The 19,922-nt window shown below is 37.8% G+C and overlaps 1 protein-coding gene across 1 annotated transcript in view; it reads left to right on the top strand.

Moving 5' to 3' along the window:
* The window catches only part of LOC149300040 (A disintegrin and metalloproteinase with thrombospondin motifs 17-like), a 93,228-nt gene that overhangs the window by 33,890 nt on the left and 39,416 nt on the right, over positions 1-19,922 (top strand). Inside the window, exon 9 of the mRNA XM_089485518.1 lies at positions 8,365-8,470. Within this exon, the coding sequence (XP_089341644.1) occupies positions 8,365-8,470 (106 nt within the window). The remainder of the gene's footprint in view (positions 1-8,364; positions 8,471-19,922) is intronic.

Here is a 19,922-nt window from a genome sequence, read left to right as displayed (position 1 = left end):
GTAAAGTCTTTGGCAGTGAGAGCCCCTGTCATGCCCCCAATCCAGTGCTGGTATTACCTTGGACAAAACTTGGCAGAGGAACAGCAGGAACGTAGTATAGGACAGCAAGGAAGAATCATAGTCAAGGCTGGTCAAGGTCTGGTATACCGGAGTAGCATTCGAGACATTAAGACACAGGGATAAGAGAGGAACAAAAGTCAAAGCCAAGCAGAGGTCTTGTACACAATTGAGAATCCAATAGCGACAGTAAAACAGGATAATATAACTCAAGGCAAGAAAATGGAAAATGGCGCAGGACTCAGGACAAGGCAATAACAACGAATAACACCCAGGAACTAAAGATAACTCTTGCGTGGGCAAGGGCTACAGAGAGAGTTAGGGTATAAATACGTATAAGAAGAAGGAAGTACTACTCTGATGCATACTACTCGGAATTACATGCTGCAGTCACCCTCAACCACTGCAGTAGAAGAGGATTTCCTCTTTAGGTAGCAGCAGCAGCACAATATGCTGTTCATCCTTCAAGACCATGCTCCGGGGGTACTTGCCATTAGTACTTCAGCGAGCAGGAATGGGTTGGCTGACCTGGGGGGAGGCATGACAGCCCCTTTATTGTTCTATGGATGATATTAATTAATGCTGTTACTACACACATAATTCTTGGCGTTTCTGGAGCTTTAATGTTGTACAAAAACTTTGATCATACACTGTGTTGGAGTTTTTTTTTATAACCGGACACGTATAGAGAAAATGCATAGTGTGGGAATGCATAAAAAGCATCTGTACCTTGTAATTTTTACTTAATTTTTGAACCAGAACATTTTTATATGCCATCTTTTAAAAAAAAAAAAGGGGGCGGTAATGGCTAATCATGTTTTTGGGCTCTGCACAGAGGTGTTGAGGTTGAGAGATTATAATTTAATGATAACGGAGACATTCTGTTTTTTACAGCAATGCAAATTAATAAATCATTAATTTGTTTAGGTCTAATAATAGAGGATCAGAGGTTTAGGTGAAACGTAAGGAAGTTTTATTTTACCGAGAGGGTGGCAGAGAGGCTTAACTTAAAACCACAAGGCCCCTGGAGATAAAATTGCCCCCCAACGTCACCAAGCAACTGTCCCACAGTGCCATCTTTGCCCTCAAGCAGCTTATCAATTTCATCCTAACTCACAAACGGCTTTTCTGTGCCACCATTGTCCCTTGCAATATACACTCTGGCACACATATGTAAACACTAACTAACACACATGTACACACTCTAATATTACACACATTCTAATACACGCACCACATCTCATATCACTTATAAATGCACATTCATGCTTACACACAAACACAACACATGCATATCTATGCTGACACAATCTATCTCACGCCACTTAAACATCTATACTCGCACATATCTATGCTAACATACAAATGCACATTTATGCTCGTACATAAAGTTTTTACATACAGATTCATGTTAACACATGCTGATACATAGATATTCATGCTCACATACACTTTAACAGAGACATTCATGCTCACACACACTTAGACATAGACGTAGACCCCTGTAAATCTTGCTCAAGCCATCACTGGTTAGTTTCTAGGTATATGCACTACTGAGCAGGAGAACATATCTCCTGTGTAAAAAATATCCTGGGTGGCAAAAAGAGCAAAGGGGATTGTATTGAAATGAGTAGTGGTAAAATATAAGGTGATATTCAGCTATCATACAAATGAAAGTGCATATGATGGCTGAAGTGTACATTTAATTATATAGTTCTATTTAAATACATTAGTATTTTTGTATACAATGTAAAAAAGTAAGTAATTTGATGTATGATCTAGAGCCTTATTTTTAAGTATTATATCTCCAATCTTTAAGCAATATAAACTTGAAAGGGATTCCTGATATGTGCTTTGGGCATTCGTCCAGCAAAATAGGCTCCTACACGTGTAGGGAGTGAAATCACATTAAATGTTTCAGCAGAAGAATATCCTGCAAAGACCTTCTGATTGATTAGAAATCATTTTCTACCTGGAGCAATTGGCAAAGATAAGATTTCGTAACTAGCATTTAAATGCATAGATCCACAGTACAGGTGTGTGTCATGCGGTCAAAAAATCTGTGAAGAGGCTTTTTAATTGCACTTTGAACTTATCGATACAGAAATGTCCAGGTTGACGTGAGACTGGAGATGATAATTAATGGCTGATAGATTGGCTTAGTGATTAGTTAGCTGGGATATTATTTGTCAGGTTGAGCCTATGTGTCACAAATTCTCCGAAATAACTCAGAAGGCCAGTTTTCTTCAGAATTATAAAAGTGTCAGCCAGGGTGACAACATAAGACATTGTCTGTGATACCCCAGGACTAGATCCTTGCCCAGACAATCATTTATGTTGATACCTGCTAAAAGTAGGTGTGGGAACATCAAAAAAGACTCACTTCCTCATAAGGCTTCTTTTATTTGTTATGTTTAAGTTCACTGACCAACATACACATTGAATACAGGGTCCAATGTGACCTGAATAGATATTTTTTTGTCCACTTTCAACACATGACTATGTTAAGAATATATGTTTGATATTGTGCTTCGCTTGAAAAGAAGGGATTTCACGGGCTTGGTAACATCTGGCTGTGGTCATGCTGCCTTTGTAAAGGCAAACTAGTTATTTCATGTATTATAGCATTACATTGTGATTAGGAGGTTCTGTACCATTTGGCCTTTTTTGACTTGTGAAAACATTCTGGGTTTACCCACAAAGACTATTTTTAAGAGCACCGTCTGAACGTATTTCAGTTAGTTATTAATCAGTGATCATAAGGCTACGATTCGGGACATTTTAATTAAACATGATCAAAATCCCAGAAAAATGCTCCACTCACCCTGGAAAAAGACACATATTGAACAAAGAAACCTGATGTTCCTTACAAAGTGCTGACTTGTGACCACAATAGAATGTGTTTGGAATAGGCAGTCATAGATGTAGGGTGGGACGGACAAAGATAAACTTGGAAGGACCGCTTAACTCTTAATATTTCTTGCAACTAAGGTACCATCTACACGAGGCAGCTTGGAGTTTTATTTTGCTAAGGAAGCTGTCATTTAAAACATAATTAGTATAGAATGCGATTCTATGGGTACTATGATTTGTGATTGTATGACCATTAGGACAACTCAAATCATGGAGAGGGCATGTATTTATAAATGAATGAAGTCATCTGCAAATAATACTTTCCTCTTGTGACACTGGCCAGTGGGAGGGCGCTTAAAAATAACTTGTATATTAATAAGCCAAAACTGAATTGTTGAAGAAGCACTTGGCAGCAATCAGGACATTTAGACATTTTAGATAATTGATTTCAGCTTGCAATTGAAGTGGAATAAGCTGGTTGGGGACAACTGATAGAGAATGTCTCCTGTTTAGACTATGTAAGGTGCAGATGTGTAATAGGGAGAACTGCACAGGTAACCATCAAAAAGAAACCAAAGGATATTAAAACTGTTTGAGGTTCTTGCGGATTCTTTTTTAATATAAGTCTAAAAAATCCAGTTTAGGCTAGGTTTCCACTTTTTTGCAAAAACGCCCATAATAACGCCAATTCAGCCACACGGCGTTTTGTTTAGTTTTTTTTTGTTAGCTGTTCTTCAACAGGAAATCGCACAATGCCATATCCACTTGGCGTTTTTCTGTTTGGCGTTTTTCTGTTTGGCGTTTTTTCAGTCCTCTTTGGCGTTTTACTGCTTTTTTGGGCTCTGTGGCAGTTTTTCCAAATCGCAGCATGTTCACACTCTGGCGTTTTTTTGCAAGGAAATTTTGGCGTTTTTCTCCAATAGAAGTCTATGGGAGAGAAAAAACACCATGAAAAAGCCATGTGGGTTTTGCCTTGGTGTTTTTTATGGCGTTTTTTTCCCACAGTTACAAAAAAGGGGCAGGACCCAGGAAGAGGAAGAGCTGCCATTTTCCCAGTACTGTGGTAAAACTATTATCTGCGTGTACACTGTGTGCTGTCTCTGTGTAATTTATTAGCAGCATGGCACCCAGAATTGTCTTTGATGTGTCCAAGCCTATTCAACTAGTGAGTATCCCTTGCAATTTGCACCATCATTTGGGGCCAATCTTCCTAGAGGAGCAGACATTCGGAATAAAGCATGCCTTACAAACCACAGAAAAGAGACAAAAGGGTCCGCCGGGGCGAGTTTAAGTAGAACTCTACCAAGGAAATGACATCAGGAGGGGGCAGATACTTGCCATTTATCCTAATCCCTTTTAGCTGGGTGAAAATTCTAACTTGTAAAGGCTGGAAAAACTGCCTAAGGTCAAAAAAGCAATTTCCACAGAAAGGCTAAAACGCCAGAAAAAAAAACGCAAAAATGCAGGAAAATGCAGTGGCAGATTTCCTGGCGTTTTTCATCATGAAAATAACGCAGGAAAAAAACCTAGCCTTAAAGTGTCACAAACATCTTTACACTGTTTTCTGCAGTAGTACAGCAATATCCATTGTATGTCCTTAGATTGAGGAGAATTCATTTGATTTAAGGACAAGGCAACTAAAGGTATTTTGGGCTATCCATGGTATTCATCACAGGGAAGCGTGCCAGGAACCCAGTTCCAGCACGTTTCCCCTGAGTTGAACTCCTCTGTTGATTACTCAGCAACACTCTTATCCGTTCATTGAATGGCACGGGGTTTGCGAAATCCTAAAATGTGGCCCTATCACACATGCGATAGAATACAGTTTTCTGAATTTCTGCCTTGGCAGTTACAGGCATTAATGACAAAAATGTAGCAATCAAAAAGAGGAAAAGAGACTGACATGAGGCAAAGATAAATGTGATTAGGGTACATAAAACTTTGGACATTTTCCAGAAGTTTAATTAATTTTGTGTTCTGATTCATCCTTGCCTCTGTATCCGACAGCTGTGATTTCACATATATTTAGAAACTTGGTTGATAGAGATGATCCAAAATATTAACTCTTTTATAGGGGACACTTATCACATAGATTATTATGTAGTAAATACCATATTTTGGAAGTGTGTTTGTACATTAAATTATGTAAATAACATTGTTCTTCTTGTAAGTATCAAACAAAAAAACACCAAAATAATAATAACAATAATGCAAAAAAATGCTCAAATAGGATTAGTTTGTAGTATTTCAAATGCAATTCTAATAAATGTTAAGGTATCAACAAAGCTCTTCCAAATGGGGCTATTATTACCCCATGGTTCCTCATTGGTATACAATTTGCATTTAAATTTTGTGCCATGTTTGTTCAGTACATGACCGTTTGGGTTCACATTTATATTTTTTTAACATCACTGCAAAGCGATGATGGATTTTTTTGCAGATTTAAACTTCAACTTTGCTGAATTTAGCTTAATTTACATGTGAAACATGATATAAAACTATTCTTTCAATGATATAATAGTTCTACACAGTGTAAACTCATCTGTGTTTTAATACTACTTATGATTATTATTCTAAGAAAAGATGTATGTCCTCTGTAACTTAGAACTACGTGTCATGTCCATACATTAAGAAGCACATAAATCCAAATTGATAGATTTACTTAGGAGATGCGGATACACTAGAGTGGATCAATATTAGGTAAGATTAGCACTATCAATGTGTGTTGTAACAGCCGCCTGGCCATAATTGGCTAAATGTTATTAGGTATTATTAGCAAAGTGTCACAGTGTACTTGTACTTGTGAAAAGTGTGACTCAGGGAGGTCCTGGCATCTCTCCGTATCATATTTTATATCAGAAGGAATTACCTGCGTAAGATCATGTGATGCGTGAAAGGCATCACTAAACAATTATACACGCCTGTCATGCTGAACAATTAGTATGCATCACAATATAATGTGACCAAGTTAACCAAGCAATCAATAAATGGTCAAACGGCTCTTTATGTTTTTGTTGTATACCATTTCCCCAAAGAGTTACTTATTAGGAATTCTCATCCAAATAGATTTTTGTTTGGAAATAGACATTGCTTACGTTTTGTGCTTGAAAACATGCGGGAGAAAATAAACATGTGACCGACTACCCTTATGCACACACCTGAGGATTATCTCAGTGTGAGGACTATCTCTTTAACCTTTGCTCCTTTTGTATCCGTCTGTCGAAAGATGTGTCTAGTGACAAAATTAATGTGTGGACTCCATTCACAAAACTTTTGTGAGCACAGTCCAAAACTGCAACTGTATGTGACGGAAATGTGACCCCCCCCCCCCACTAACCCAGTTACTCTACTGCATACAAGTAGCAAAGGCTAGAGGTTAATATAGTGTCCCAAAATATTTGACTAATACTGACAAGAGCGACAATGTTCAATGCACATAGTCCTGCCATGTCTAATGCATATTTGTCAAAATGGACTGCATAAAAGGAGCACAAAACTGATACAGGCAGTGTGTAAATTCGACCTAAAGCCTGGTGGCCCCATGTGGAACTGCAAGTAAAATGCACAGAAAAGGCTTCTGGTCACATCCCCTTGTATTTTCATGGAACAGAATTTAAGCAGGAGGGGCACACACAATTAAGCAAGTATCCTTAAAGGGAGAGTAATACTGTGTTTTCCTTCATTGATATCGGTGAAGCATTTGCCTTACCGATGCCTGACTTTTAATGAAAAGAGAGGTGTTTCACTTAGAAAAAACACATATTCACACGACCAGAGACTGCCATGTTGGGTAAAAAAAAATGATATGATCATTCAGGATGGTTTAACAGACATAAATATAATAAAACCATCAGCCAAAAGTACAAATACTAGTGGCTGTACCTCATTGGCAGTAGTGAGCTTCTGCTGTGGCAGCAATGGACATTGAATCGGTGCACAGTTCTAGTAAGAATGATTCAGTGTGCAATCTTACTTTTCTGCAAAAGTCTACATTTTACACAGGTCATTGATCTGCCAACAGAAGTCACAAAACCCCACACGACAGTACTTAATATTCCCACATGTAAAAACAAAGCCCCAGTGAAAGAACATGTTCCACTTGGTTTAATTAACTCAACAGAAAGGCAATTTTTTAAGGAATCTAGATTTCACGCACAATGCAAGTATTCCCATAACAAGATATATCCTAGGTCATGTGTGGTTTATCTGAGGTCAGTACAAGGAGTAAAGATAAATAGCATATATAATTAGACCCCGTCACATTTTCCATGCAAGCAGCATGACTCCCTCACGTTCTGAAAGCATTTTCTAGGCATGTCCTGGGGTAACCCACTAATTTGCAGTGTACTGTAACGTAGTGTAACCCGGTTAACATGTGTATACATGTCTGTCATTCACGTTATCTATAAATCTGTCTGATTTAAACAATGTTCCTGAAATAAACACTTGAACTCGAATGTTGTGGCTACAAGTTTTGCAAGCTTGCGTTTTTTTTCCCCTCTGGAATTTGGAAATGAAAAAAGATTAATTTCATAAACTCGCTATATAATTAACCACTTGGGTACCCTTTATTTTAAGTTGTTTACTGACTGTCTTGAAAGCTTTTTGCAACACAAATAAAAGCTTTTATGTGCCCTGTGCTCCCTTACTTCCAACTTCAGGTCTAAATGCATTAATGTTTATGGGCACTTACACACTAGGTTCCTTGATATGACGGATAGAGACTCTAGCTTGGAAGCATTGGGGCATAATGTCATCGGGGAAGGGCTGATATTGTCAGACCAGGGCAAGTGCAGGCGAAAGCCCAGTAATACAGCAGCCCAAAACAAGGCTGCATAGAAGCTGCGAAATGTTCTGGACTAGGCATAAACATTTTCCTAATGTCCTCAAAAGACAGATCAATCAGTCCCTTGGTATTCAGGTAGATTCACCAGTCTATTTGTGATGCAGAAAAAAAAAATAAAAAAAGAAATTATATATATATATATATATATATATATATATATATCATTTTAAAACCACTGTTCTGGTGTTTTAAATTTTGGAATACCTGCTGTCCCACAGTATACAGTATAGCTTCATACAGTAAAAGGTCCAAATATGAGTTTGATTGACATAAATGCCCAGCAGAATTACCTGTTTCATATTTGTTCCAAGATGCAATCGAAATACATATTCACCATTCCAGTTTAGGATTGTTTACATTTATTTGTGAGTTTTTAGTGTACAGTCTTGCAAAATATATAAAGGAAACCAATCAATAATTATCCAGATTCTACTGAATATAGCACTTTGTCATCCCTCATTATCTCCCATTGGCTGCATGGTTATTCCGAACATGCAGATAAAACCAGTCCTAGTTATATTAATTAATTATTATCATATTAATGTGTATCCGTTAAGTGATCTGTTTTTCGGAGGAGAATAACAAAGTGTTTGCTTTTCTGTCTGCAGGAATAGCCTATCTGGGAGGTGCATGCAGTCCGAAACGCAAGTGTGTTCTGGCAGAGGATAACGGTCTGAATCTGGCCTTTACTATCGCTCACGAGCTGGGTCACAAGTAAGATTTTCTCAGAGTTTTTATATGGTAGTTAACTTTTTTTTTTTTGATTTGTAAAAGCCTCAATCTGTTCCATATGCTGGGATTATTGTTGTTTCACTGAAAGTTAAACCTCAGGTGCAGGGATATTACAGATGTGAGAACACAGTCATAGAGTGGACTTCATATTAAGAAGTGGGGAATAATAACAATTGTGATTGTAGATGCGCAAGCATTCATTTCTTCTTCTTTTTTATTTTTTAGAATTAGAGGGGCATCAGTTCTCAAAGTTAAGAATAATTATAGTTTACAAAAACCAGTACAATTTACTATTTTTACATACAATTTTACATATACCCCAATTTGTCCAATTCTAAGATAATTCTTACTGTTTTTATTTCTTAAAACTGACCCTTCAGGATGGCTAATAATTTAGTTATATTTAAAATTAAGACAGTAACCAAGTGTGGTCTGGCAGGAGCAGACCTTTATCATAACTTCTGGTCGTGTCCCCCAATTCGCTTTTTGGGTTTTTTTCTCATTTGGGGGACGTTACTGGGGTACTGTGTCATTTTGCTATGCTATTTGTTTCTTATGTTCGACCCTGGTTTTCTTGTTTTTGTTTTTATCTTTGAAAACTCAATAAAAATGTTCAAAAGTAGTTATATTTACAATTAAGACAGTAAAAGTATAACACTTAATTTGAACAGCTTGGCACCTCACTGGTACCCATAGGGTCTTTAGTTAAAGTTGATACCTTTTTATTTGTCCAGCGTAGAATAAGAAATAAAAGTCATGCAAACTTTCAGAACTCCATAGGTCTCTTATTCAGATGGAATCTATGAAAAACTGCCCAGCTAAAATTAGTTGTAAGCTGAAAATTAATTTGGTGTGAAGAACTGTCCTGGCCATTACGCTTTATATTACGCATGTTTATTAGGATGTAGTCTATTTTTATTTTAGCATTTTACTAATATCATCTCCATCCCCTTGCTAATTACAAAAGCAGCTGCATGCGTGACCCCCAGCTCAAACATTGTTGAGGAAAGAAATATAAATACGTCCTGGGGGGAAAAAAAGTCCATATAGTCATCAGACGTCCAGCTGCTGCATCAGCAAAAATCGTAGAACCATATAAAAGGAAATAGAAAGAAAAATATTCTCATGTACAAAGTGAGTCAACTGGAAAACAGAGGACATGGGGTTGTATCCGGATTAGATATTCATTATGGAACAAAAATCATATTATTATAAAAATTATGTTTCAGATCATACCCCAAATCAAAGTCTCACATATTCTATACAAATGCATCTGTAGTATCCATGTAAATCATAGAAAGGCACTTCCACTCAAATCACAATGAAAAATGTCTTACCAAAAAGTGAAGAATGCAGGTGCTCAGTGGGTTAAATCCCAACTCAATGGATCTCTGGTAAACTGTGGTTTAGATCTTGCTGTGTCATATTGTGTGATAATAGTTTGTATTATGGAAGCATCATCTTATAAATGGGTACCCCAAATTTGTGATGTGTTGTGTACACCCCTGTGTTGTTCAAGGGTTAAAGTTTTTCCACAGTAGTAAAATCTAACACACAATGGATCTTAATTACATTTACAGAATGCATAAATAATCTGGTGTAGTGGTGCCATCACCATATGGGATGCATGTGTGCTATGAGATCACTAAGCCAATGCCGATAATGTAAATAGAAGAATAATTAGGAATTGGAATCCACAAAAAAAAAAAACACACAGATAAATTGCATGGGAAATACGCTCATTAGTAAAATGTAATTATGTCGATTTCTGCTTACTCTAGTTAATCACAAAATGAAATACCTGCTCTCACAGTTGAAGAGTTGTGTTCACTGTTTTAGTGCTAATTGCTGCAGTTTAAAATCATAATGTGGACCAAACCTTTTAAATGCTTAGAAAGGATAGACCTTCTCTTGGACTCAAGTAACTCTTTCCTCCATTGGTGTCTCCTTGCTAGGAGCTCAGAATGTTTGGTAGATATGAGTGTTCTCACAGTGTCCTACACCCTTTAAAGTCACAATAATATGTATAGAAACAGCAGAAAATGTTTCTATAATAATATAGCCATACAGACTCTATGATGACTATATGTATGAATACACCAGGTCCCTGTCTAAGTAAAAGTTAAGAGTCGGAGGACAGGAGCGGTTACAACCTGTTGGCTATTCCATCTTAATCAGCATGGAGGTGGTGCTGGCCTCCCTGCTTCATTAAAATGTTGGATATATTGGAAAAATCTGTTACTTTTTAAGGAATTCTAAGTGTTGGGCGCTCACCGAAGTAGACACAGAACTCCTTATCCTCGAGATTGTAAACTTCTTCATCTAATGTACATTATCAGTTTGTCTTAGTTTGTCCATGCTAGTTTTGTGTATTGCAAGAAGTGGTGCATAAATTGTTGGTTTTATATAAGTAAGAGATAATAATAATAATTCTTGGGGAATCCTCAGCTATTCCTAATTAACTTCCTTTCTAAACAATCTACTTATCTCATTAGCCCTCCACCGTACCAAGTATAAAGTTTATAAAGACTGAAAAATGCACCAAATGAGCAGCCGTTTGGGTAGACCAAGTGCATCCTGGGAAATATTACAGAAATCTGCCATGATACATATAATTACAAATATCTTAAAATGTTTCAGTCCAAAACAAATAATCAAAATAATACAAAATATGCATATGTTTTCATGATACTTTGATTGATGTAAAGCTGGTTTTCATTGGCAGGCCTCTATGAAATTCTAATAATCTGGGCATAAATTGTGTTTTTTAAGGATGATATCATCTCTTAAGTGCTTAAGTAGTCTATCAAGAAATGACAAGGCTCAATTATCTCAGATGATGAAAGCTAGGGTTTCTTCCTATTATTAAAGAGAATGAAGCACATTATTGTATTAAATTAAGGTAAAATTGCAACTCAGGACTGTCTTTAATGATAATGGTGGCCTCGGCAAGCCCCCTCCCCAAGCATACTGTAGTTGTACCTGCCGCCGGTAGGATACTTCCCAAGCGCCCCAGTTTTTGCGTGACACCTCTAATTTGGGCACTGCAGCATAGGGAATCATGGGCTAGTTGGGGAGATCCTCTGATCACCCCTGACCGGCCCAAGGACCTGTAATGGAGGTCTGTGCTGTTACAACACAGACCGCCATTGCAGCTCACACAAGGCCCCACAGGTGCTCCTTATGGTAACGTGGGTAGGGGAAGAAAGAATTTACACGTCACAAATTTAATTGCATAGAAACATAGAATTTGACATTGGATAAGAACCCTTTTTTATTTAGGTGAGAACCACATTAGACTTAATGTGTATTTGAATAGGAAATTAAATATCATTACTTTTATGTGCAACACCCATGATTAACCATTTTCTAAAAATAGCCAAGTTCCAATTAGAGGTTTGTGTGTTTTTTTTTAAATCTTTAATTAAAAACATTACACAGCAATCGCCACCAATGGCTTCTCATTTAAAAGCTAGGAGCGCACAACACTAATGCAGCAAAAATAAAGCCTAATCTCTTTGCTGAAAAGATTAAAGCGAAGCATAGCTGGGGAGCCTTGCGAATCTTGAAAGGGTTTCCTACAGATCGCTTATTAGGTAATACGTATCCGACTGGCTTATAATTAGTCCACGCAATTAACATCTATGGGAAAAAGTGCATGTGTGTGATTATAGAGAAGAGATGCTGAAATGTCTGTAACACCCCTAATATTTCTGGAGTCTTACATGTTCTAAAAGCCTGTACTTAAATTGAATCTATAATTAACCGTTAATAATTAAATAAGTTAACCTATTCGTACATAACTAGTTTAGGGTAAAATGTGCATCATGTCAGCAAAAACAAACGGAAAAAACATTATTTCTCTATAAATTGCAAACCAAATAGTAAAAGTAACTTAAAATAAATCATTTTGGGAAACCCTCACCACCATAGTAAATGTGTCCAACAGATGGGGTTGTTCATACATGTAGATTGGATGTGCAACCCATGGATGTTACTGTACACAATATAGTGAAAGGCAGCTACATATAGGAAGGGGTTATATTTTTGCAATCTAGGTTCCAAATACATATCCCTACAAGTATGTCAACCTCTGGCACACAGCTTTTGGGGACTACAACTTCGGTCTCTTTTATCTGTGGCTGAAAGTGATCAGAATTGAAGTCAACTAAAAGCTCATCATTAAAATAAAAATAAAAAAATGTGTGAAATTAGTTTTTAAAGGGGATGATTTCAAAATAGGTGAGCTGCACTTTAATGTCTGGTACCATGCTAGCAAGCAGACTACCTTCTCCATGGGACGATTGCTGCTAAAGGCAGCGATTAGACTTCAGTTTCTCTTTTATTCTTCATGAAGCTGCTGATCAATCTATAATCAATAAAAGTATGAAATTCAGCAGAGTAGATAGAGCAGCACATTGAAATATACTTAGCAAATACTTTTTCATTAGATGTATTGGCAGGGAATGACTAAAATATATGGCTACTGTTTGCTTACCTAAACTTGTAGTAAGTTTTACGCATTTGGAAAAATCTAAAGAATGTTTTGTGAAACCTTGTGCTTATGTTTGCTTGAAAGTTGAGAAGTGCTATAGACTACTGCTATAGAGTTTTAAGACTCTTAAAATGTTTTATTTCTTACTGTAAAGTTTTTTAATATACTGGCTGAAGCCTTCCATTGTTGAGGTTTTACACAAAGGGAAATGCTTGTTTAGCCTTTGTACAGTAACTTCTTCATATATGTTCAGTAGGTAAATGGCTTGGACTGGAATCAAGTTGAGTACAGATTCATATCTCCAGTGCCCCTCTATCAGGTTGTGTTGCTCCTCTTGTCCAGAAGCTCACAATGTTTGGTGGGTATGAGAGTATAACAGTGTTCTACAGCCCTAAACATGACAATAATGCGTATAGGAATAACCAGAAATGTTTATACACATTAGTCTTTTCCTAAATCTCCTGATCAGTTACAAAACTTGCTTTCAATAGTAGTAAAACAGCACCCTTGGCCAGGCTATTAACCATTTGAAATGTTGGGAGGTATGTATCACTAGCCACACTCCACTTTTGGAACTGTTATATAAATTAAAGTAGATTATTAAAGTGAGTAATAATTTGAGTAATAATATAGGTGCCTTAATATTCCCATCAGATATTTATAATGATCATTCGTAAGTACAATTGGATCCAAAGCATGATTTACATATCAAAGTAAAGAAATGCCAAGTAAAAAAAGTGAAAAATGTATCAATCAGAAAATACTAAAACCACTAATGTAACAATATAGCAAATCAGTGAGCAAAATTCATCCAGGGATAGTCCAGGGTTTCGTTAATTAGTCCATGCCAATCAGCAATCACAAATGAATCCAGTTATAGAAATCAGTGAGCAAAATTCATCCAGAGATTAATAATCAAAAGTTCCTTTAACAAATCCAGGTCAATCAGCAATCACAAATTCCTCCAAAGAGCAGTAAAATAAAAGTGAAAAAAACTTTCAGATGACAAAGCTTCATACTATTAATGTGATTATTAGTATGCATTTTTGCCATCTGAAATAGTACCTTCTTTTTTGGATTCCGTAATTATTTTTTACTTTAATAATCTACTTTATCAGTTCGTAATATATGTATAAGCATCACTTGGATCATCTATATTTTTTTACATATTTTTTAAATCTTCCTAGAAGCAATGTGTTGGCGTCTTGATCCAAACTATGAACTGTGTCCAATAAGCACACATTAACGCAATGCTAATCTGTATATAACTCAGAGGCTGTGAAATTCTTCTTGGATTGTACCTCACATTTTCAGTCCCCTACATACCCGAACATTCCCAACAAAAGAACCATCCAACTAATCTCAAATTTAATCAGCAAAGGTGCCGTGGAAGCTGTCTGTAATCTTTGTATCTTGGAAGTGTTATCAGGGTTAGTAAACCAAGTACATGTAAAACCATTCTCACTCAGTGTGCCACTCCCTACTACTTAGCAGGTGGAGAATGTGTGGGAATGGGAAGGCATCTGCAGTGAAGGAACTATGGACATCTGCCTAGGTGAGCCCATATGTGTGTATAAAGGCAGTGTAAATAAAATAATTTCCGTTCTTGCCTCGGGTGCAAAAGGAGCTAGCTACGGCTCTGGTCATGGACAATGGAACTAGAAAAGAAATGCAGACTTTATTTGCTACGTTGGTCTATACTGTAATTTACAGCATAAGGTATCATATACAAGATCTGACCAGACATGACCATCCATCCCAAATCAGTAAAGGGACTCTCCAACCATTATATGTACTTTAATTTATATCATAGCAGAGTTTTCCTTTTACATTTCTGTGTGATCCCAGTTGCAAATGGATGGGATTATTCTTTAGAATCCCCAATATGCACACCCTGCCCCCAGTTACTTTGTCTTGCAGCCCAAACACATCTCCTGCTGCCATTACCCACATGGCATACTCGCCTGAAGTGACTTGACAATTCACTTTATTAGCCCACTATAAATGAAAGATGGTCATCTTTGATCCACACTATATTCTATCTTCGTCTGTCAGAGAATCCATAAATAGTGAAAACGGCATATTCTAATGTGGATAAAATGTTTTAGACTGGGATAAATGAGATGTACATTTTTAAAAGTCAAAAATGTGATGTATGAATACAGCGAATCCTGCCTTCATTGAGACATGATTAGTATAGCTGCAGGAATCTGCCATCAAACTCCAGACTTATCCCTGCCTGAATGCCAGATACATATGAAGGGGAGATAAAGGTTAGCTCTGAAAAAAGAAACACTACAAATACAGATTCTCTTATTAACAGTACCAGTACATATCATCCTGCACTTTTTATGTTTACTTAGTCTTGTCTAGAGTTATCTCCCCTTCAATGATATTAAAAACACGTGTATATTATGATCTATTGGCAAAGAAAACAAATTAACCCCTTCAGGACCGGGATTTTGATACTAACGTGTCGCTAAAGGACCGGAGCCGTTTTTGTGTTTTTGCCATGTCTTTCTTCAACTGTAATTTCTCTCTTATCAATTGGTGCACCCACACAAATCATATATTGTTTTTTTCAGCACAAGTAGGGCTTTCATTTGAAACCATAGTAAGCTGGGTAGTACATTGTTTTGTTTGAAAAAAACTGGAAAAAGTGGGGAAAAAAATGAAAAAAAACGCATTTTTTTACAGTTTTGTATACATACAAATTGTACACACACTAAACCAATGGGAAAAAATTATCCCAAATATATTCATTAACTTGTCCTGATTTGGAAACCACCCAACATGGCCAGGATTTTTATCTATTTTGACCAGTATAGGGCAAATATTGCAAGGCATGCATCACGTTTTTGAAATGTAATTTTTTTCAAATTTGGCATGGTAGTCTAATAACTGCAATAGTTGTCACAGATACTGATTACCCCCCCAAAATTATATGTTTATGAACAGTAGATAAGTCAAGGTGTACAACTAGGGTCATTTTGACACTTTTCAAACAGGGATTTTATCTCCAATTGCTGCCAAATTTGGGGGGGTTTTTTTTGCATATGTTGCAATGTTGCTTTAGATTTTATATTACATTTTGTATAGAATATGTGCAACTGCAGAACAAAACACCAAATTGTGTTCACCAACATCCCCCGGTTCCAACAAGGCCTCACATGCATGGTTCATGCATTTTTTGAGGAAGCTATGAGGGCAAAACTGCAACATGCGCATTTTCGTTTTCACATTTGGAATTTTCAGAAATTGGTTTCCTGGGCCCATATCCCATTTGGGACATTTTGGAAGCCCCCTGCTGTAAATTACCCCATAAAAGTATATATTTATGAACAGTAGACGAGTCAAGGTGTTCAACTAGGGTAGTTTTGACAGTTTTCAGCCAGCCATTTCTTCACTGATGTCTGCCAAACTTCACAGGGAAATTATTTTATTGCGTTTTTAACGCATACATTTCAATGTTGCAATTTATTTCTTGCACAGCATATGTGTAACACTGGAAAAAAAACACCACATTTTGTTCACCAACACCCCCCGGTTCCAACAAGGCCTCACATGCATGGTTCATGTATTTTTTGAGGAAGCTATGAGGGCAAAACTGGAACATGTGCATTTACATTTTTTTAAATATTTTTTTTCATCAGATTACTTGTAAGTGACAGGTTTAGGCCGCTGACATCAATCAGGGAGACCGATCAATAATCAGCGACTTAAAATGTCACCGACAAGTGATCAGGTAATAATTATGATTATTTCATTTATTAATAATTTGTGGTTTTTCATAATTACCCTAGATGACCCCTCTCTCTTTGTAGAGCAGGGTCATCTGTGGGCTGCCATAATGATCCGATCACTCCTATTGGCCAGGAGCGATCTGATCAGCCCAGCATTTGACCTGGAAGCACCCTGGACTTTCAGGTCAGTGCTGTTATTTTTTTTTAATTATTATTATTATTTTATTAATTTTTTTAAATTTATTTATTTTTTAAATTTTTTTTTAATTATTATTATTTTTTACATTATTTTTTTTAACTCTTTCAATGCTGATGCTCCATTGAAGCACAGCATTGATTGATAGTCCCCACAAGCTTGTGGGGACTAATATTAACCCCTGCAATGCTGCGATGGGGGTCATACGCAATCGCAGCATTGAAGGGGTTAATTGAGGAAGAGGGGGGTAGGGGTTAACTGAGGAAGGGTGGGGGTGGGGGTGGTCTGGTGTCCACACTCATGTGGAGACCAAAGAACCCTGTCTCCCTGTCCCTGAAGCTGCCTCTGGCAGCTGGAACACAATCTCCAATAGACTGGAGATTGTAGGGGAGGAGTCTCTCTGATCAGTCCTACAGGACTGATCAGAGGACTTCTGGGGGCTCGTTTTTGCTGTTGCTGGTCTGCCTGCATTGAAGGGGTTAACGCTGCACTGACACTGTCATGGAGCGATCAGGCAGCAGGGGGGTGTTGGATCAGGTCCCCACACTTGTGTGGGGACCCATTCAATACCCCCCCCTTCCCTGAAGCTGCCTGTGGCAGCTGAAACCGCGATTGCAGATTTTTCTGCAATCGCTGTTTCTGCCTACAAAATCACTCCGTGGGAGTGATCGTAGGCTTGGGGGCGGGCTTAGACAGGCTGTGCTGTCTGCCCAGGACTCCTGGGCAGACAGCAGCAGCAGCGCCCCCACGATCACCGCGATTGTGGTGATGTGGGGGCGTTTTTTGGAGGAGACGTACCTGGTACGTCCCGGTCTACCGGTGACTGTTAACCAGGAAGTACCAGGTACGTCCCGGTACTGAAGGGGTTAAAGAGACAATCTAGCCATCATATGCACTTTAACACATATGATAGTTGAGTTGTCCCCTTAAACCAGGCATGTCCAAAGTCCGGCCTGAGGGCCAGTTGTGGCCCACGTTCCGGACTGATAAGGTCCCACAGATAAATTGCCCAAATATAGATCTGCTTTTTTGATATTAAAGGCAAAGTGATTTAACACCTGTTTAGATTTGTCATCCAAGTCACAAAATGAAAAGTATGCCGTTTTCAATAAACTTTGCATAAAATAGTTAATTTGCATTTAATTTTAATGGTTCAAAGAATGTCAGGCAAAATGGTCGGCCCTCGCACATGTTCACTTCATCAAATCTGGCACTCTTCGAAAAAAGTTTGGACATGCCTGCTTTAAACCATTGTGGTGACCATGGAGGAGACTGGTTATGCAGCTTCTCCTGAGCGTAGATTATAGGTCTTTGCATTAATTAGTGAGATTCCTGCTTGGGACACTGGAGTTTTTCTTTAAAGAGTGCCCCACTAAGAACGAATGCATATAATCTGTATTCTGTAAGTACTATGCATGTATCTGATGTAGAATGTCATCTGTGATCCAGTGATTCTTGGCACTGATTGATTGCTTAACATCAATGGGGTGCTTCCAGCACATGCACACAAGGGTCTGAACGGTCACCCCCTAACCACAGCATTCACCGAGCCAGCGCTGGGGCTGGCTGGTGGCAACTATGACAAGTGCATTAAGATGTGATCAGCCAAATGCATCTCCTGTCTGGAAAATAGCTGGGGCAGTAAAGGAGGAAATGCGTAAGGGGGAATTCTTCAAAATCACCCCATGCATTTGCAAACATTAGATGGCTAGAGGGGCCCTTTAAGACCCGCACAAATTAATAGGAAATATTTTTTTTAATCAAATGGGTTATCACCAGAGAACTAAACAAATGGGGTGATTCATAACAACCACTTTTCTATCACTCCTATCTGAGGGCTCCCAATATTATTAGCAAGCATGTTCAAAGTTCACATATGCAAAGCCCCAAACTATCCAAACCTTTCTTGAAAACTGTTAAAACAAATTTTAGAAAGAATCCCCATAAAATGACTTCTGGCAACTGGGCTGTTGTTTTGTTTCAGGGATTTATCGAGTGCTCCGTTGATGAAAGCAGAAACAAAGAGTGCTGGGAATTAGCTAAACCAATACACAAAAAAGTTATCGTTCCAAAAACATACTGGATATTTCAACTTAAAAACATGAAAAAGCAACCCATTTAAAGTCATAGGGCAATCAGCTAACTGGTAAACGTTTGCTAGGGGCAAACTAACATGAGTGCCGCAGGTGCTTGACACCAGTGTGTCCCGTAACAGAGGCACCTAGCGGCGTCATGTAAAGCGCATAGTAGGGTGACAGTGATGACAGGGATAGAGTGAGAGTTTGTATGTATGTGTGTATGTATGTGTTAGTGTTTGGCGTTAGTATGTGTGAGTGAATGCTGTTAGCATATGTGGCTTTATGGTGCTTGAGTGTTTGTTCTAGTGTATGGTTTTAGCATGTGTGTCATCATATGGAGAGCGTCAGGGGTGTGCATAGAGATAGTGGTGTGAGGGAGCAGAAGGAGGGAGATAGCGTGTGTTTGTATGTGTAAGTGTATGTTGTTAAAGTAAGTGGGTGTTAGTGTGTGCATGTGTTTTAGTTACAGTGGGGTGAGCTGAAGAAATGCTGCATTCAAGAGTCACTAACCCTAGGCTCATCTCTGAGGTTAGGACCTTAGCTGCCAATAACGTAAAGCAAGACCGAATTTAACTGATTCCTGTCTATTCATACACTTTGTGATGTCATTAATTACGGGGGGGTTAATATATATATAATCACCACAGATTAAGTGCTAATAGCAATGCATCCTTAGCATTAGTAACATAGTAACATAGTTCATAAGGTTGAAAAAAGACCAAAGTCCATCAAGTTCAACCTATATACATATTGTGTCCCTACTGCAATTCTTATCAACTGTAGTAACAACTTACTTAAACTTTCGTCATGGCATATTTCTATTGCGGAAAGATTGTGTATGTTTATTAAATCGCTCTGTTTCCCTCATATTACAAATGTTGGGTGGACATTCCAGACTAATATGCATTCAAGACTAACGTCA

The sequence above is a fragment of the Sceloporus occidentalis genome, unplaced genomic scaffold (assembly GCF_023333645.1).
Source record: "Sceloporus occidentalis isolate IW3139 unplaced genomic scaffold, rSceOcc1.0.p SCAF_26, whole genome shotgun sequence".
NCBI lineage: Eukaryota > Metazoa > Chordata > Lepidosauria > Squamata > Phrynosomatidae > Sceloporus > Sceloporus occidentalis.
Note: the sequence above shows the minus strand (reverse complement) of the source record. Positions and strands in the feature narration are given on the sequence as shown.